General features: G+C 49.5%; 1 protein-coding gene across 2 annotated transcripts in view; it reads right to left on the bottom strand.

The window, feature by feature from the left end:
- Positions 1-16,963, bottom strand: part of SFT2D1 (SFT2 domain containing 1) — a 102,685-nt gene that overhangs the window by 69,100 nt on the left and 16,622 nt on the right. Inside the window, exon 1 of one of the 2 annotated variants that reach the window (XM_088472523.1) lies at positions 9,468-9,709. The exons of the other annotated variant lie outside the window; for it this stretch is intronic. Coding sequence (XP_088328649.1) covers positions 9,468-9,530 — 63 coding nt within the window. The 5' untranslated portion in view covers positions 9,531-9,709. Of the gene's footprint in view, positions 1-9,467; positions 9,710-16,963 lie in introns of those variants that run through there. 2 annotated transcript variants of the gene reach the window in all.

Genomic DNA, 16,963 nt, shown 5'->3' with positions numbered 1-16,963 from the left:
TCTTGTTGAAATATCCAGAAGAAGGAGCCACATGAGAACGCCCCCAATTCCGCCACTCTCCTGGCAGATGTAAACGCCATAAGAAAGAGAGTCTAAGCCACAAACCACGTAAAGGCTATCAAAACTAGTGGTTCAAATGAAAGCCACAGGACGACACGAAGAACCAAAGCCCAATACCAAGGAGCCCCTAGGGGGGGATAAAGGGAGGTAGAATTTAGAAAACACCTTCAAGGAGGGCATGTATACCCGAGAGTGGAGCAATTCCACATACGAACCATACTGACAATGCAGAGACCCGTACTTTCAGGAAGGCCAGGCGGAGGTCGAGACCCAAGCCAGCTGGAAGGAATGCCAGAACTTCTGGAAATTCGAAACACCTGAGAATCGTAACTACAGGTATGATACCATAAGAATTATGTACGCCACATTCCGTGGTAGAGCCCAGCAAAAGCTGGCCCACACGCTCTAAACATCCCGATGAAGACAGAGCCAGAGAAGCCTTAGGACCACAGTAGGGACCCAGTCAAAGACAAACGATCCAGGTCCAAGGAAAGGCAAGGACCCGTAGACAACAGGTCCGGACATTGAAGCAGCAGGAACGGAGTGTCAATGGGGAGACTCTGAAAATCTAAGTACCAGTGACATCTGGGGCAATTTGGAGCCACCAGCAGGAAAGTACCTCCTTCTCGCTTGAAACTTCCGAGACAAAAGGGAGACCGGAGGAAACAGGTACACAAAGTGAAAGGTCCCCTTTACTGCCAACGCGTCACCGAAGGTAGCTTCAGTACCTCTAGTTCTGGACCCCAACACTGGCAGTGTGCGATAGAGTCAGAAGGCCATGGGGACCACCTCTGGGAGGCCCCCTGTGGTCACTAGGAGTTGAAACCTCTCTTGGAGAAGAGACCAGTCCCCGGGATGCACGTTGTGATGGCTGAGGAAGTCCGCTTCCCAATGGAGAAGTCACGGAATGAACACCGCAGAGAAGGCCGGGAGGAGACTCTTGGACTATGTCAGAATGTGTGACATTCTTTTCATTGCTGCCTAACTATGAGTGTCTACTAGATGTAAGCCACCATTGTGTCATTATCTAACTTAACCTTTACAGGTTTACCGTGAAGTATGTGTTAGGCTAGACCAAGGGCCCAAGACAGCTTAACGTTCCAATAAGTTCATTGGCAGGGCAGAAGCTCCAGACGTCCAACTGCCCCGGAAGGAGTGCGGACCGGTCACTGCGCCCTAGAGACTGGCATCCGTTGTAAGGATTACCCTAGATGAGATGGCCATAGTCACCCAGATAGAAACAGACACACCTCCGGAGAGAGCATTATCGGCTGAACCGTGATCCGATGGAGAAACCCATTTCATCTGGAGAGGATTAGTTTGTGCAAAGGCCTGGAATGGAACTGACCATATTACACCCTTCTGAAGGTAGACACCATGGATTCTAGAACCCGCATTACAGAGTGTAATAACACTTGTCGATTGTGGAGACATCCGCGCACTCTTAGATGCAGTATAGAGATCTCGTCTGATGTCAGAAGGATTCTCTGATTCTGAGAATCCAGCAGGGCTCCCAGATGAATCATACCCTGTGAGGAATAGAGGGAGGGCTTTTTCCCAGTTGATTTACCATTTGTACTTGTGAAGGAAAACAATAGTTAATTTGAAATGGCTTCAAAAGTACATTGGTGATCCTGCTAAGAGCAGGAGGCCATCCAGATACTGGAGCAGTAGTATACACTGAACAGGTGGGCTGTCATAAAATCCATAAATCTGGTAAACCCTGATGGGGCTGTGGACAGTCCAAAGGCAGTGGCACAACAAACCTGAGCTAACGCTGATGCGAGGGCTCTATAGTTACCCGTAGGTACGTGTCCTGAATATTCAGCGATACTATCAAGTACCCAGGTTCCAAATGTCGGATGATGGAGCGCAAGCACCTTTAGGAAATACTTCAGGGATTTGAGACAGAGGATAGGCCAATGAGGACCATTCAGCCACTGCACCAGAAAGAAAGTAGAATAACCAGTCCCTTGCTGAGATAGTGGGGCTGGCATAAATAGCTCTGCTTACCGCAAGGCCTGTGTAGCTTTCTGGATATGAAGGCCCTGTTTGGGTCTGAAGAAGGGCCTGTGTAACAAAACAGGTGTGGAGGCCATCTGATCAATGAGAGGGCGTACCCGTGAGAGACTACAACTCCTACCCAAGCATCCGTGGTGACTTGACACCAGCACTGGGCGAACTGATAAAGTCGGTATCTCACTCTGGAATCCCCCAGATGAAGACCTGTTTTGTCAGGCTGAAGGTTTACCCTTAGGTTTAGAAGCAGGGCGTCTGGATGCACAGGTCTGCTTGGTACCGGGTATAGTATGGCCCCTGTGGATGCCGACAGTCTAGGAAAAAATCAGGCCTTTACGCTGACCCTGAGGACAAAAAGACTTAACAGATTTAGTCCGAGAACCTGTATAGCTGAAGGCGGAAATCTTGCTGTTAGTGATACTGCCAATGTTGCTACAATCTTGTAAAGGTTAGGACCAAACAAGATATTCCCAATATATGGCATCTGCATCTCTGCTTTCCAAGAGCGCAGCCATAGTACGCAGGGGGACTGGACCAACTGCTGTCCTCGGAGTTCTTTGCTGCACCATAGAAATAAAATGGCCGCCTGGAGACCTCAGAGGAAGCAGCTCACCGACGCCAGCCTATAGTACTGAAAGGCGCACTGAGCTGAGGGGAGGAGCCGCTACAACCAGGAAGCTGCCTCCCCTTGCCGGCTATTAACCCACGGGACACCGGCTCCCTGCGCCGATCTTGAAGTCCCTGGTGGTCTAGAGGACACGCGGGGTATGGGGGGGGGGGCCCGTCACCACTGCCAGCACCTCCGGTCTGTCCCCATAGACCGGGGGCATCGGACTGCTTTTCAACCCGCCACCTTACCTGTCCCAGTCGATCCGGCAGCAGTCCTGGGTGCCCGCAGAGTCCGACTACTACAGACTCTGGGGTCCCGCCGAGATCCCCAGATCTATACTGGCGTTTCAGTGCCGGCGGGGTGACGGAGCGGCAGCTTGGACGTCCTATGGACAGTCCGACGCTGCCGCTCTGAAGAGTCCAAAAGTAAATAAATAAACCTGTAACTCATAAAATAAAGCTTAGGGGCTGCTAATCAGTCCCCCTGCGATAAGGGTGACCCGACTCCGGCCAGGCACCAACTTAAAACTAAGGTGCCTGGGGGCGGGGTTATAGGGAGAGTGGATCCAGTGCATCCTGGGAGCTAAAAGCTTTAACTGCGTGGTGCCCGGATTTTAGTTCCCAATCTATACCCCAAGGTCAAACCTGTGGACCCCCTATGGACCCTGAAGAAGATATGTATTCATTACCAGTTATTTATATAGCGCACACATATTCCGCAGCGCTTTACAGAGAATATTTGGCAATTCACATCAGACCCTAACCCAGTGGAGCTTACAATCTATATTCTCTACCACATGCTCACACACAGACACACTAGGGCTAATTTTTGCTGGGAGCCAAGTAACCTACCAGTATATTTTTGGAGTGTGGGAGGAAACCGGAGTACCCGGAGGAAACCCACACAAGCACAGGGAGAATATACAAACTTCACACAGGTAGGGCCGTAGTGTGATATGAACCCATGACCTCAGTGCTGTGAGGCAGTAATGCTAACAATTACACAGTCTGCGCTGCCTAGCGTTCTCGCTAGGCTGTTTTAGCAGGGTGCGGCACGCTGCCCTCCTTCTGGAGGGCAAAAAGCACCCTGCCCTCCAGAAGGAGGGCAAAAAGCACCCTGCCCTCACAGGCTGCGGGTGCAGTCTTCACCCGCGGAACGCAGTGTCCCGCGGGTGGAGAAATGTGCGGTGACCAAGTCACCGCCGGAGAATAGATGCTGGGCGCATGCGCCCTGCATCTATTCTCCCTGTTTGCAGCGCTTGGGGGCTGCCCGGCGTGTCCGTAAATGCCGGGCACGCCCCCAAGTATGATGAAAAAGGGGATGCGTCTCATAGACAGGCCCCCTTTTATGGCCACGCCCCCCTTTCGCCCGCGCGCACATAGTTGCCCTCTCTAGCTCCGGCACCCTGCCTGCCGCCGGAGCTACAGTGAACACTAGCTGCCCATTGGCTGGTTCAACCGATCAGTCTAATGGTGCATACACATGGTCAGATTTTTCTTCAGATCTGAACGATAACTATTTAAAAAATCATTCAATCGTTCAGATCTGAAGGAAAATCTGACATGTCTGGACGATGAACGATGCGCGTTCCCGATGGTCAGATAACGATATCTGACATCTGATGTGTTTGCAGTCAGATTTGGATAATTCCATTCATTTTAATGCAGTCAAAAATCGTTCATAGTTCAAATCATTGGTCAAATCGTTCATCTGACAAATCTGACCGTGTGTATGCTCCATAAGGGGGGAATTAAATTGTTTCTATGGCAGCAATAAATCATGGGTGACCAATGGAGCAATTCAATTGTTTTGCAGATCGGGCGCGACTGCATTACTTATCGCGCTTGACGCGCCGAAATGCACTGGAGTTTAGCTGCGTAAAAGCGACTAAACCTGTGCAAAGTCCTCCTTCGCGCGCGCCCAAATTACGCGGATTTCTGATAGCCACCTCAGAGGGTGTAAGCAAAGATCTGGGCTCCCATGGCACTTGCTCCTGATCATAGCAACAATTTAATTGCTCAGTCGGGCGCCCATTACTAACTGGCGTGCAAAAAAGAATTGAATTCCCCTCCTTCCAAGAGAATCTCTGTTTCAGTCTATGCGACCACACTACCCCATCCATCCACTGGAGAAAGCAGTCATCATCAACATATATCTGCACCAGCCACATCCTCGGTGCATGAGATCAAACTGAAAGCACTCACCTCTGAATTGCCCATAATATTAACTGTCATCTAATGTGTGAATGCCTTATTGCTGTCCAGTAACACCCACTCAGTTACAAGTGGCTGTAAAATGCCTATAATTGCTCTACGTTACGTATGCAGGCCTCATCGCATTCACAATCTGCTACAAATTGTGAGATTTGTACACAGAAAAATTAGGCCTACTGTATTGATAACAACCCTGCATTTGCAAGGAGCTGAAAAATATACAGGCATAATAGGAGTGATCTCCTGCCTCAATATGAACATGTTTTTATCAATACATTGAATATAACCAGCTCTTACTGAGGTCCAATAAGTGGCCTGGCTTCTTTCTTTTTATGCCAGGACTCGACAAAACCCAGGGGCCAGGTCGCCATGGCGACCAGATTTTCAGCAACCCCCTGCCCCCCAGTGGCGTATCTACTGTCCCTGCAGCCCCCGGGTGGCTTGGGGGCGGCGCTGAACAAGGGCGGCGCCAGCGTCAAAAACGTGAGGGGAGAGAGGCAGCCGCGCTGACTGCTGTACTTGCGCCGGAGACTGGACTGAAACTGGAGTCACTGTAAGGCGGGCAGCGGGCGCGTGGGAGCCGGCGCGGTGATACAGGGCTGGCTGGGCAGCGGCTGCTGCTCCTGGCTGTGTGTCACTGTGTGACTGAAAGTGCAGTGCTGAGGACCGTGGGCGGCCTGCGGGGGCATGGGAGCCGGTGGTCGGTGATACAGGGCTGGGCATGGCTGCCCCTGGCTGTGTGTGTGACTGTCAAGACAGTCATCGATCATCATCCTGATTCCTGAGGTGAGGACCGCGGGCAGCCTGCGGGGGGCGTGGGAGTCGGCAGTGAATGATACAGTAGTTATGGGGTTTTTTTATGTGTAAGGGGCACTGCATGAGGGGGGTGGCTGCTACAGGGGGCAATGCAGAGGGGGGGGTGGCCGCTACTGGGGACACTGTATGGGGGGCCGCTACTGGAGCACTGTACAGGGTGGAGCCGTTACTAGGGGCAATGCATAGTGGGGACAACTACTGGCGTCACTGCATAGGGGGGACTACTACTGGAGGCACTGTATATGGAGACTACTACTGGGGGGACAACTTCTGGGGGCACTGATTAAAGGGGCACTACAACTGGGGCACTGTATAAGGTGTGTGCTACTAGGGCACTGTATAGGGGGGTGCGCTACTAGGGGCAATGCATAGTGATTACTACTGGGGGCACTGTATAGGGGGGACCACTTCTGGGGGCACTGTATAAGTGGCATTATTAATGGGGCACTACTGTGGGCACTGCATAGCGGACGACTACTGGGGGTACTGCATAGGGGTGCCCAAAGCATATTCTTGCACCTGGGCCCACCACTCTAGTTCGGCCACTGCTGGCGGTGACTTTGCTTGCCCGGGGTGATCTTTCTGGTGGTTGGTTGCCTGGAGAGGGGGGTTAGCTGCTCAGTAATGTGGATGTGGGAGGGTGGTTTACCTGGGGTACCCAGTTAGTGGTGTGGCCATGGGGGTTGGTTGCCCGGGTCTGGCTCCTACACTTTCATCCTGGCTCCTAGATTTTAGAAATATTTGTCAAGCCCTATTTAATGCTGTTTATGGAATTTTTGTTGAAGAACATGTATTTCCACTTTGCATCTTAGAGCTCAGCCTCCAGCTTTTAGATGTGTGCTAGTGTATGGTCGTGTATTTGTTTATATCACACACGGGGAGATGTATGAAGGGGCGTTAGGGGGTTTAGCGTATACCAGTTATTTACATAGCGCACACATTTCGCAGCGCTTTACAGAGAATATCTGGTCATTCACATCAGTCCCTGCCCAATGGAGCTTCTCCCCCATGTATTAATGTGGGTTTGGGTTTTAAATGACAGGGACACTATGCACCCCCGTCATTATCGGAGCTGTTATCTACAATATAGTGTACCAATGTGCCAGCCAATGTATGAACAGTCAGTGACACTGGCCGTTTGGACAGCTGCAGCTGTCGTTACCACAGCAGTGACAGCACTGTACCTGGCTGCAGCGGCTGCTGGGTTCTGAGCTGTGTATGGGAGATCTCGCGATGCTTGCGAGATCTCACACGTGCCTACTGTAGCTGGCCGGGAGGCGAGACAAAGTGCATCACCACTAGGCTGATGCACTGTGGAATATGGTAGGGATCACCGGAGAGGAGTTTTCACTCCCTCACTCCAGCAGATTATATGTAGACACATCTCGCTGGTACTGCTTCTTTCTTCTCCTCGGTAAAGAGGCAAAGCAGGAAGAGCTAAAGCTGCACAATCCGTTCCACCTTAACACATCTCCCCCACAGTATGTGTTATTTTACCACACACATTTTATTTCTTATCTATGTAGTCATATACAATAAGATTGTACAATTACTACTATACATGTAACATGCTAAAAAACTTCAACTTAACTATCTGTGGGGGTGATTCAATTCAACGCGATGTTGAATAGCCATGGGAGGGAACTCCCGCAGCTATTCAATACACTGCGCTGTGTGGTCAGAGAATGCCGGTTATCGCGCCTTAACAAGGGTGTTAAGGCGTAGTAACCGGCATTCTCTGACCAAAGTGCTGGGCGCGCGGCTGTTAGCACCGCCCTAAGCAGAAAAACAGCTGCGCGGCCCACCACTTTGGTTGGGTTTCTCCTCGCATCCCCAGGGGGGTGCGAGAAGAAATCCTTAGCGCACGCAAACAGCGCAGGGAATTGAATAGCTGCAGCAGCTCCCTCCCGCGGCTATTCAACATCGCGTTGAATTGAATTCCCCCGTGTAAGAAATATGGTCGTTCAAGCTTAACCCAGATATTTCACTACCTTATCAACATAAACTCAATCTAAAGTGCCAAGTTCAACATATTGAGATCATTCTGTGTGGTGTAAATTTGTTTATTTTTATGAAAAGGTGGTTACTAAAAAGGGCACTTTGAAGTCTGGTGTACATACGAATTTTGCACTTATTGTCAGGTTAGTAAGTCATCAAACTAAGGAAAACATTTTAAAATAAGTGCTTTTGAACCTGAAGTCTATACCATAATTGAGATTACATTTATGAATCAATAAAAGTTACATGTCAGTCTGGTTTAGCTTATGAAATTTTGATTTTACAAGATGTACTGTACATGTTACATGAGCAGAGTAACAAACAACTATAAACAAGATGTAGTCAGCAAGTCAACAATCACCATGTTAACAGTCAATAGGTCGACACCATACTGTGGAATGTCGATGTTGACATGTTTAAAATATTGACACAGTTAAAATGTTGTAATAGAAAATTTAAAATTGGCTGTTGGCATATTGGGTATGATTCAAGGTGCCTACACACATAGCGATATGCTCACAACCCGACCTGAGGCACGATTTCCCCTGAACTCTCCCCAGGCAGCTCCCCGGCAGTCGTGGTCACGATTTGGAGAAAAAAAATGTCCAATCTGACTTAAGATCTATCATGCATCCAGTGCATTGTGTCCCAGATTGGCAAATCTGCCCTACAGATCTGAAAATGTGATGTACGACGAGCAGGGACGTGCATCGGTATCGTGAGTAGAAACTCACGATTTGGGCATATTTTACACGATTTGTCATCACAATTCGTTGAAATCGGGCAAATCGTGTAAAAAATTGCCATGTGTGTAGGAACCTTCAGAGTAGTATGCTAATGCTGCTGCGATTTTCAGAGCTGTGGATATGCGAAGATATGTTAATAGGACAGCGGCTGGGACTTGTACTGAGGTGCCCACCTGAGTCATTGCAGCTGTCCGCAACTGCGTACACATACGCAGTAAAGGACACAGATCATGCAAACATTTACTTCCTGAGTCAGTCTATGGATGGTCACTCAGAATGGCGGCTGTAACAGACACCGGAGCCACGTTTACTGTGTATGGGTTCGCAGATGCAAGATGCGACACTCCCCAAAACACCTGAGTTTTTAGCACACACTCCCTGTTGCCTCCGCCAAAAGGTCTTTGACTGTCAATTACACTGCGAATAAAGACTCACATGGGGCGAAGAGGGTGATAGTGAGCGCCCACAACAATTGAATTGCAACACTGGGCACTCATCAATAATCACACCTAAAAAAAACTATTGAATCGCCCCCACAGCATGCAACTACATCAATGAACCTTGACGCATACAGTGGCAAAAAAAAAAAAAAAAAACTGCTCCATTTGCAAAAACATCGGCACAACATACAACTCTGATTCAAACCTACCGCCCATCAACTATATGGTGTCTGAATAATGACTGTCACCAAAACATACAGAACCACTATAAACATGGCTAATCCTGGTGTAACTGGCACAATGTTATATATGTAAAAGCATTAAACATACATATGTAGTCTAAACGCACAAACATACTTATATACAGTATGTTACTGTGTTAATCAGTATTACATACAAGCAGACATGCTGGAGATTTCTGTGTCAAAACAGGAACTTCCCATTCTCAATGCACATCCGGCACTGAACTACATTACGTGACTGTGACAAGTCTCAGGTGTGGAAATGCTACACAGACACTTCTATGGCAAATAAAAGCTGCAGAAAGTTAGGGCCATTGTCGTACCTGAGCTGTCAGACCCCGCTCTTCGTCTTCATGACCGTTCAAGACCCTGCGCAACTTGTCCATGCTTCCTCCCGCTGCAGCTGACGCTCCCACTCCCTGAGAACTGACACTACTCTGCTCACACTACACAGCAGCACCGAGTCACTCACCACCGCTGTCACCGCGGCGCAGCAGCAGCTACTTTCCCTACGCACGTCACGTGGTGGTAATGGTAACACGTGACTCTCTCCCTGGTTCTACCAGCGCCTGGTGTGCGCTGTGGGGTGAGGGGCTCCCCTGCCCCGACTCCTCCCAGCTCCTGGAAAGAAGTCGCCATGGCCGCCATATTTACTCCGGGAATTCTAAGGCGCAACAACATTGTTCTTTAGGATGTGTTGACATTTTTGCTACTCGACAATCGCAATTCGAAACTCGTGTGTCTGGATTGTTGTGGATTTCAAAATCCCATGTTAGGATGCAATCCATTATTGAGTAAGGCATGCAGATATTCTAGCACTGTAATCAAAGTTACTACGCTTTATTTATTTTACTAGTAATGTCATGAACGCAAAATAAATGTGGTCAGTTTGCTGTGCAGCTTAGCTGTATATGGTACTACAATTCTCTGGATGATTTATATTTTACTCAACTCAGTTATAATGTGATTTTCCTTGCATTTCATATACTTATCTTAATATTAAGGGAAACCTATTAGCAGGTTCTGTGGTATTAAGTTTTCCTTTATTCCTGGAATTTTAGGGATACCTGGGAAAGTGAGCCAGTTTCCTGCATGCTGTCCACTTCCCCTGTGAAGTGGGCGTTCCAGGGGTTTGATGATGATGCGATCCGCAATTAATCACATCAACATGGCTCAACCAAACGCCACAAATCACAGCAGGGGGGGTGAGGCTCAATGTTTCACCTCACCTCCCGCAGAGTTGCCCCTCCAATGATTTCCTGAAGGAGGATTTACAAAAGTTGGCAAGTATGCAGAAAACCTACTTTCCTCTCTAACCCATTCACTGGTATGGTTTGGTAGGAGGGATCGACAGTCACTTAGTCGATAGTGATGAGGTCTATCCCAGAATGCAGAAGTTAGCATGCCGGCAAGGTTAACCTACAACTTATATATACCCCTTTTACACCAACCTAAAAATCCAGGGTTGATGTGATGTGACATGTATGCTGACGATGCATCTTAATTATGCACGCCCCTGAAATTGCATTCCAATGCACAGACACGCCTGCGTTCGCACCACCACACCCCCGTTACCATCGACCACCCTCTGTCACTACCCAAAAACAGCACTTCCTGTCACTAATGCTTGCGGAGCATCTGTGGGTCTCATTCAGACCCGCTCGCGAGCGGAGGACGCTTGCAAGCGGGTCGATGGTACCCAAATGCGCATGCGCACGACGGAGGGAGCTCCGTCGTGCGCATGCGCGAGACCCGGCGAGCGGCGGGGTAGCCGGCGCTTGGGGTCTCGCATCAAAGGGGGCGTGCTGTCGATGGTGAGTGGTAATGCAAATTAAGTTACAGTTCTGCAACTGTGATCTAAAAACAAGATTACATTATACCGAATACTGGTCTTAAGCTAGGCACACATTAGATGACTTGCAAATAATGCAATGTCATCAACGCTTTCCCCTGAACTCCCAGGAAACGATCTAGTGCATACACACTGTGCAATCTAACAAATGACCAAACGATATATCGTGGGTCGTTTGGTGGTCAGATCGTTAACTGTATAATGTAACCATAAGGCCTGGTCGTTTGGTAGAGAGTACACACTGCACGATCCGCGGGGAATTGTTAACGAGATTTACAGATCTTCCTGCATGTACAAAAGATGTGACAAACGACGCCGCGGGAGTGCGCATAGTGCGTACACACTGAACAATTTGTCGTTGCGATGTATCGGAATCGGCCAAATAGTTAAAAATTTCGTCTAGTGTTTAGGGGCCTTTACAAACAAAGAATCTGTTTAATACTCCGTTTGGCAAGGGGAAGGCTGCTCATATATTTCACATGCTCCAACCAAATTGGGTACCTTACAGTATTTATGGATCTTGGCTGAGCCATAGCTATATAACTTATAGGGTGGATTTCAATTGTTTTTTGCGCTCCTATAAGTAATGGGCAACCGCCGGAGTAATTCAATTGTTGCTCTGAATGGGTGCGAGTTCCAGGGTGCCCATTACTTATTGCGCTTGTCTCGCCCAAATGTACAGGGTTTAGCCTAGTAAAGCGACTAAAGCCATCTAAATTCTATGCCCAAAAGTCAGACTTTTCGCTAATTTCTGCTCGCCACCTCAGCAGAGAGTGAGCAGAAATCTGGGCACCGGCAGCACTCGCACCCAATTGTAGCATCAATTGAAATGCTCTGTCAGGGGTCCATTACTTAGGGGTGCTCAAAAAACAATTGAATTCCCCTGCACAGACAACTACTTATTTGTGATACGTGATTAAATTATTTCCAGATTGTGTTTTTTTTTTGTCTTAATGGTCTTAATCCATGTTGTTTTTAATAAATCACGATTGTTTTTCAACTCTTGAATATTTGATATCCAATATTTATTCAGACTATACTTTTTCCTGCCTATGATTACTTAGGAATATAGGGCCTGATTCAGCAAGGAACGCACGGATGTAGACACACGCAATCGGCCGATTGTTGCGTACTGCGCATGCATATGCGCGAACTAGCTACTACGATGGGAACTGCGCCTGCAGAGGCTACGCAGACACGGAGCACAGTGATTGACAGGAAGTGCCGTTTGTGGAGGGTGGTCGGGCAAACGTAGGCATGCCTGTGCGTTTGGATGGCGTTTTTGTGGCATGCATATTTAAGCCCATGCGGCAACGGATGAAGCCTGAGGTCTAGTTGCACGCAGGCAGTGGCATAAATCCTGCGTGAAGTTAGGTGAACCATTATTATGCTAATGTGTTTGATGGTTCTCAATGTTACCGATGTTTCCGCTGACTTGCGTGGTATAACAGGACGCACGTTAAGGGAAGTGAGTGGTATTGTGTAGTGCTGGGAGTAAGAATGTTCTGCGTGCGTATGCATTTATTAGAATATACTCGTAGTGGACGGGTGCGTGCGTCTGCAGTCTGCATCCATGCGTTCCTAGCTGAATCAGGCCCATAGTGACTTATAAGACCTAGACTAGGGGTTCCTAACCACGGCCCTCAAGGCACACTAAAGGTGCCCATACACGGTGTGATATAGCAGCCGCTGGATCGCAGGTCGCAGCACACACGCTTTCAGGTTATTGTTATAGTTGTACCCATCCCACTCATCTGTGACAGTGCATATTCACAATCCAAATCAGTATATATTTTCCACACTAGTTTTGCATGGTGGAAATGTCACAATGAAATTTTGATCTATAAAGTACCCTTCTCAGTGCAACAACCAGGGAATCTGGTCCATTAGACGCCACGTCTCTGCCAAATGGGCTAAATCAGTTCAAAGTCCTCTACCCCTGTGTGCATGATACCCAAGATATTAGTAGATTATTCCATCTATGAAGGTCTGACTTAATTGCATTAAGTAATGGGGTAAAGTTGGCAACAAAGAGGGCCTGATTCAGACCCACTCGCGAGCGGCTGTCCGCTCGCAAGTGGGTCGATGTTCAGGACTGAGCATGTGCACGACGGAGGGAGCCGATGTTCAGGACTGAGCATGCGCACGACGGAGGGAGCTCCGTCGTGCGCATGCGCCAGACGCGACGAGCGAAGGAAAGTCCTTCGCTCGTTGTGTCTGATCAAAGGGGGCGTGCTGTCGATGTTGATTGACAGCACGCCCCCTTTGGTAGGCGTGCCGGGGGCACGCCTCCCGTCAGAAGCCGGCCCACTGACATCACTAGTGATGTCAGTGGGAGTGATTTTGGCTCAGATAGAGCCAAAATCACTCCGGAGCTTGCGGTTGAAAACCTCAACCGCAGGCTCCGGCTCGCAGTTTCGATGGTTGCGATGGTCAAGACCATCGCGGCCATCAAACTGCACGCTCGTATAGCCTGTGGGTGGTGACCCACAGCTATACGAGCGTCCAGGAGGACGCTCCATTTTCATGGAGGCCAGCCCTCATTCAGAGCGTGCGCTCTGCTCAGAGCGTACGGCTCTGAATGAGGGCCAGAGTTGGTAATGTTTTTGTGATGTTTGCGGTATGTAATACCCCTTCCACATCGCAAACTCGGCTCTGACCTGGGATTTTGAACATGAGTCCAACACACCTGCAACCCGGGTCATACCCCTTTCACACTGCACCTTCGACCAGTTATTCCCGAGTTGGCCCTGTTCACACTGAACCTGGGTCAGCCATGTAAAACCCTACGGATGTCATTTTTCAGGCTCACAAAGATAAGTTCACAAAAGGGAACATGAGAGGGGTGGGGACTGCTCACAGCAGGAATCATGGCTGATGGATTACCACTGTGTAGCCCTGAGTTCATGAGTGTTTGTGCTCTACTGATATTTAATTCAGGCCCTGATTCAGAGGTTGACGCTCAGGGCGTCTTTTTTTTTTTAATGGAGTGGCCTCCTGGCCGCTCGCATTGCTGTGGGTTGCCACCCACAGTTAATGCGAGCGGACAGGATGATGGTCGCGATGGTCAAGACCATCGCGACCATCGGGCTTACGACGAGACCCTTGTGGTAGGGTCTCGTGGCCGCAAGCCCCAGAGAGCTTTCGGCTCAGAGCTGAAAGCTCTCCCACTGACATCATGAGAACCAAATGGTAGGCGTTCTCATGGGAACGCCTCCGTCTGGGCAGCCACCCCCCCAGCCCGCCCACCAAAGGGGGCATGCTGTCACTCAACATCGACAGCACGCCCCCTTTGGTGCGAGACCCGAAGCGACGGAGTGCCCGTTGCTATCCAGGTCTCGCGCATGCGCACGACGGAGCCGGCTCCGTCGTGCGCATGCGCTCTGGGCCACCATCGCCCCGGTTGCAAGCGCTCTGCACTCGCGACCGGGTCTGAATCAGGCCCTCAGTCAGTGAGAGCATTATGCAGCTTCTGACAGCATAGTGTACAGTTCACGTCTTCTTCACTCCAGTTAGCCTTCATGGTAATGACAGTAGTGGTATTAACCCCCTCCAGGCTGCCAGAATACTGCCTCTGCTGTTGTCTGCAGTGTGCTGCCTGTGTGTTTGGCTGCTAACATCATCAAGTGAGACCAGGGAACATCCAATCAGTGGTGTTTGCGGAGTCCCGAGTTGGATAACCAGGGTAGGGCCTGTTCACACTGTACATCAACCCGGCTTGTTCCCTAGTTCAACTCTGGTCGATTGCAGGGTTGAAATACCGAGTCACCGGACCCGGCAATTTTTCTATTGGCGCGCTCACACTGCACCTCGACCCGGCAATATACTGGGTTACCTTTGCAATGTGAAAGGGGTAGAGCCAACTCTTCTGGGGGGGAGGTTTAGACCTATAATTTCAAATTTGGTGGGGCTGACAATAGTTTCAAATGTCACCAAATAACTTCAGTTCCCAGAGAATGTTATGACGTGAAATATGGTCCCAGCATGTACCATTTGCTTTGTGCCTTGTCTAGCTTCACCTGCAGACTCAGCTATTATTAACTAGCTGGGATTCCCAGGCGTTGCTTGGGTTGAAGACTGGACCCTGCAGTACACCTACAGCCTTTATTTGTTTACATTGTCCGTGACTGTACTGTCTTCACTGTGACTGGAGGTGGCTTCCCATTAGAAGTGCCAACTGCCAGTCACGCAAAGGACAGGCAGCCCCAGGGGGAGGTGTCCCCTCCCCCTGGGACTGTCAGTCCGGGCTGCAATTAGCAAAGAGTGGCTTCCAGTGGAAGCCGCTGCTCTGCCTTTCGGGTAGCCCTACAGGGCTTCTCAGGGCTGCAACCAATGCAACCGGTGTTATGCGCATGTGCAGCGCCACCAGCCACCTGCCAGATTCATTGTGCAGGCATCAGGACCATGGCCAAACTAGCAGCAGCTGCCTATATCACTATTCCATTGATCTTGAAAAGGACCCCACTGTTTGCTAACATGCATGCAAACAGTTGCAAGGGCTGCAGCTGCTATTGTGCCTGAGCTGCCTCTGTGGCCCACACCTCTACCCAGTCATTCACACAATGTGGGCATGTCCAGTCCCCAAAGGGGGCCCGGGTGTCAGCGGTGTTGATTTGGTGCTGGCCTGCCAGCTGATTACAGCTGGCGCACGGGCAGGCTTACATGGAGAGACGGCATCGCCGGTCACGAGGCAATCAGAGCTGGTGGACTGGCAGCCAATCAGCATTGGCGCCTCCTGATCGGCTGCCATTCCGTGAGCTCCGATTGGCTAACCTCCGGTGCCAGATTAAAATTACGCCAGGGATGTCTGTCCATGTCTGCCGCTGCGCCAACTGTAATTAGCTGGCAGCCTGGCACCAGATCCACTCCTGCTGACTGCCGGAGGGACACGGAGAGGGGAGTTGTTGGGAACTACTACTATGTAGAATAATCTGTAAAGGGCATTACTTTGTGGTATGTGTAACCAACTACTGCAAGGCATAATGTGTATAAGGGATACTTCTGTGTGGTATAACTTGAATGGGCTTTGTGTGGCATAACAGGAATTAGGGTAAATGTATGTGTTTTTTTACCTCTGGGGGGCCCTTTTAAGGTCTTGCTATGTGGCGTACAAAGTTCTAGTAACGCTCTTGCATGCAAACAGAGAGGGCTGACTAATATATATAAGGATTTAAGGTACCCATACACAGTGCAATTTTTTACACAATTTGTCCGTTTTCGATCGATCGTAACGACCATTCGTGTAAAGAGTGGCGTTTTTCTGGACGATTACGATGCCGATGCTCGTCCTTGGTGTTGTTTAGACCCGCTTGCTAGGAAGCGAACGCTCGTAGCTGGTCGATTCTGCACATGCGTATGTATCGCAATGCACGTGCGTGAACCACTGCAAAAGATGAATGAGTGACAGGAGGCCGTTTGTGGGTGGTAACAGGGGCAGGCCACTAGAAACAGGGGAGTGGTGGTACGAACACAGGCATGCCTGAGTGTTTCAACGCCGTTTCAGAGGCGTGCATAATTAACAGGCAGCGTCATAGTAGACGTCACTTAGTTGTATTTCACACTGAAGTGATCGCTGTGCTTGCAGCAAGGTATAGTCAACCTCAAGCACTGCGAGCACATCCGATCGTGCTCAATGTACCAATATTTTCATGCACTTCCTGCAGATGATGTGTGCAAGTGGGCGTCTTATGAATGGCTAGTGGGCGTCTGCATACACAAAGTGATCGCACGCCAAGACATAGTGGGTGTGCTAATGCCTTCCCGTACGATCGCCTGCCTTGCTGGGCGTCTGCTGGATTTGCATACGCAGGGAGTGAGCAAATGCATCTAGCGAGTGGGTCTGAATGAGCTCCACAGAGCGATCTCATGCATGATAGAGATGAATGTAGCATGGACCAGGGAGATCCATGCTACATGCAACAGTGACATTGACACAGAAGCACGGACGGGATCAGTGAGACCCATCTG

This window comes from Taudactylus pleione, unplaced genomic scaffold (assembly GCF_031769625.1).
Source record: "Taudactylus pleione unplaced genomic scaffold, aTauple2 ptg000125l, whole genome shotgun sequence".
In the NCBI taxonomy this organism is placed as follows: Eukaryota; Metazoa; Chordata; class Amphibia; order Anura; family Myobatrachidae; genus Taudactylus; species Taudactylus pleione.
The sequence above is the reverse complement of the archived record's forward strand: the minus strand, read 5'-3'. Positions and strand labels throughout refer to the sequence as shown.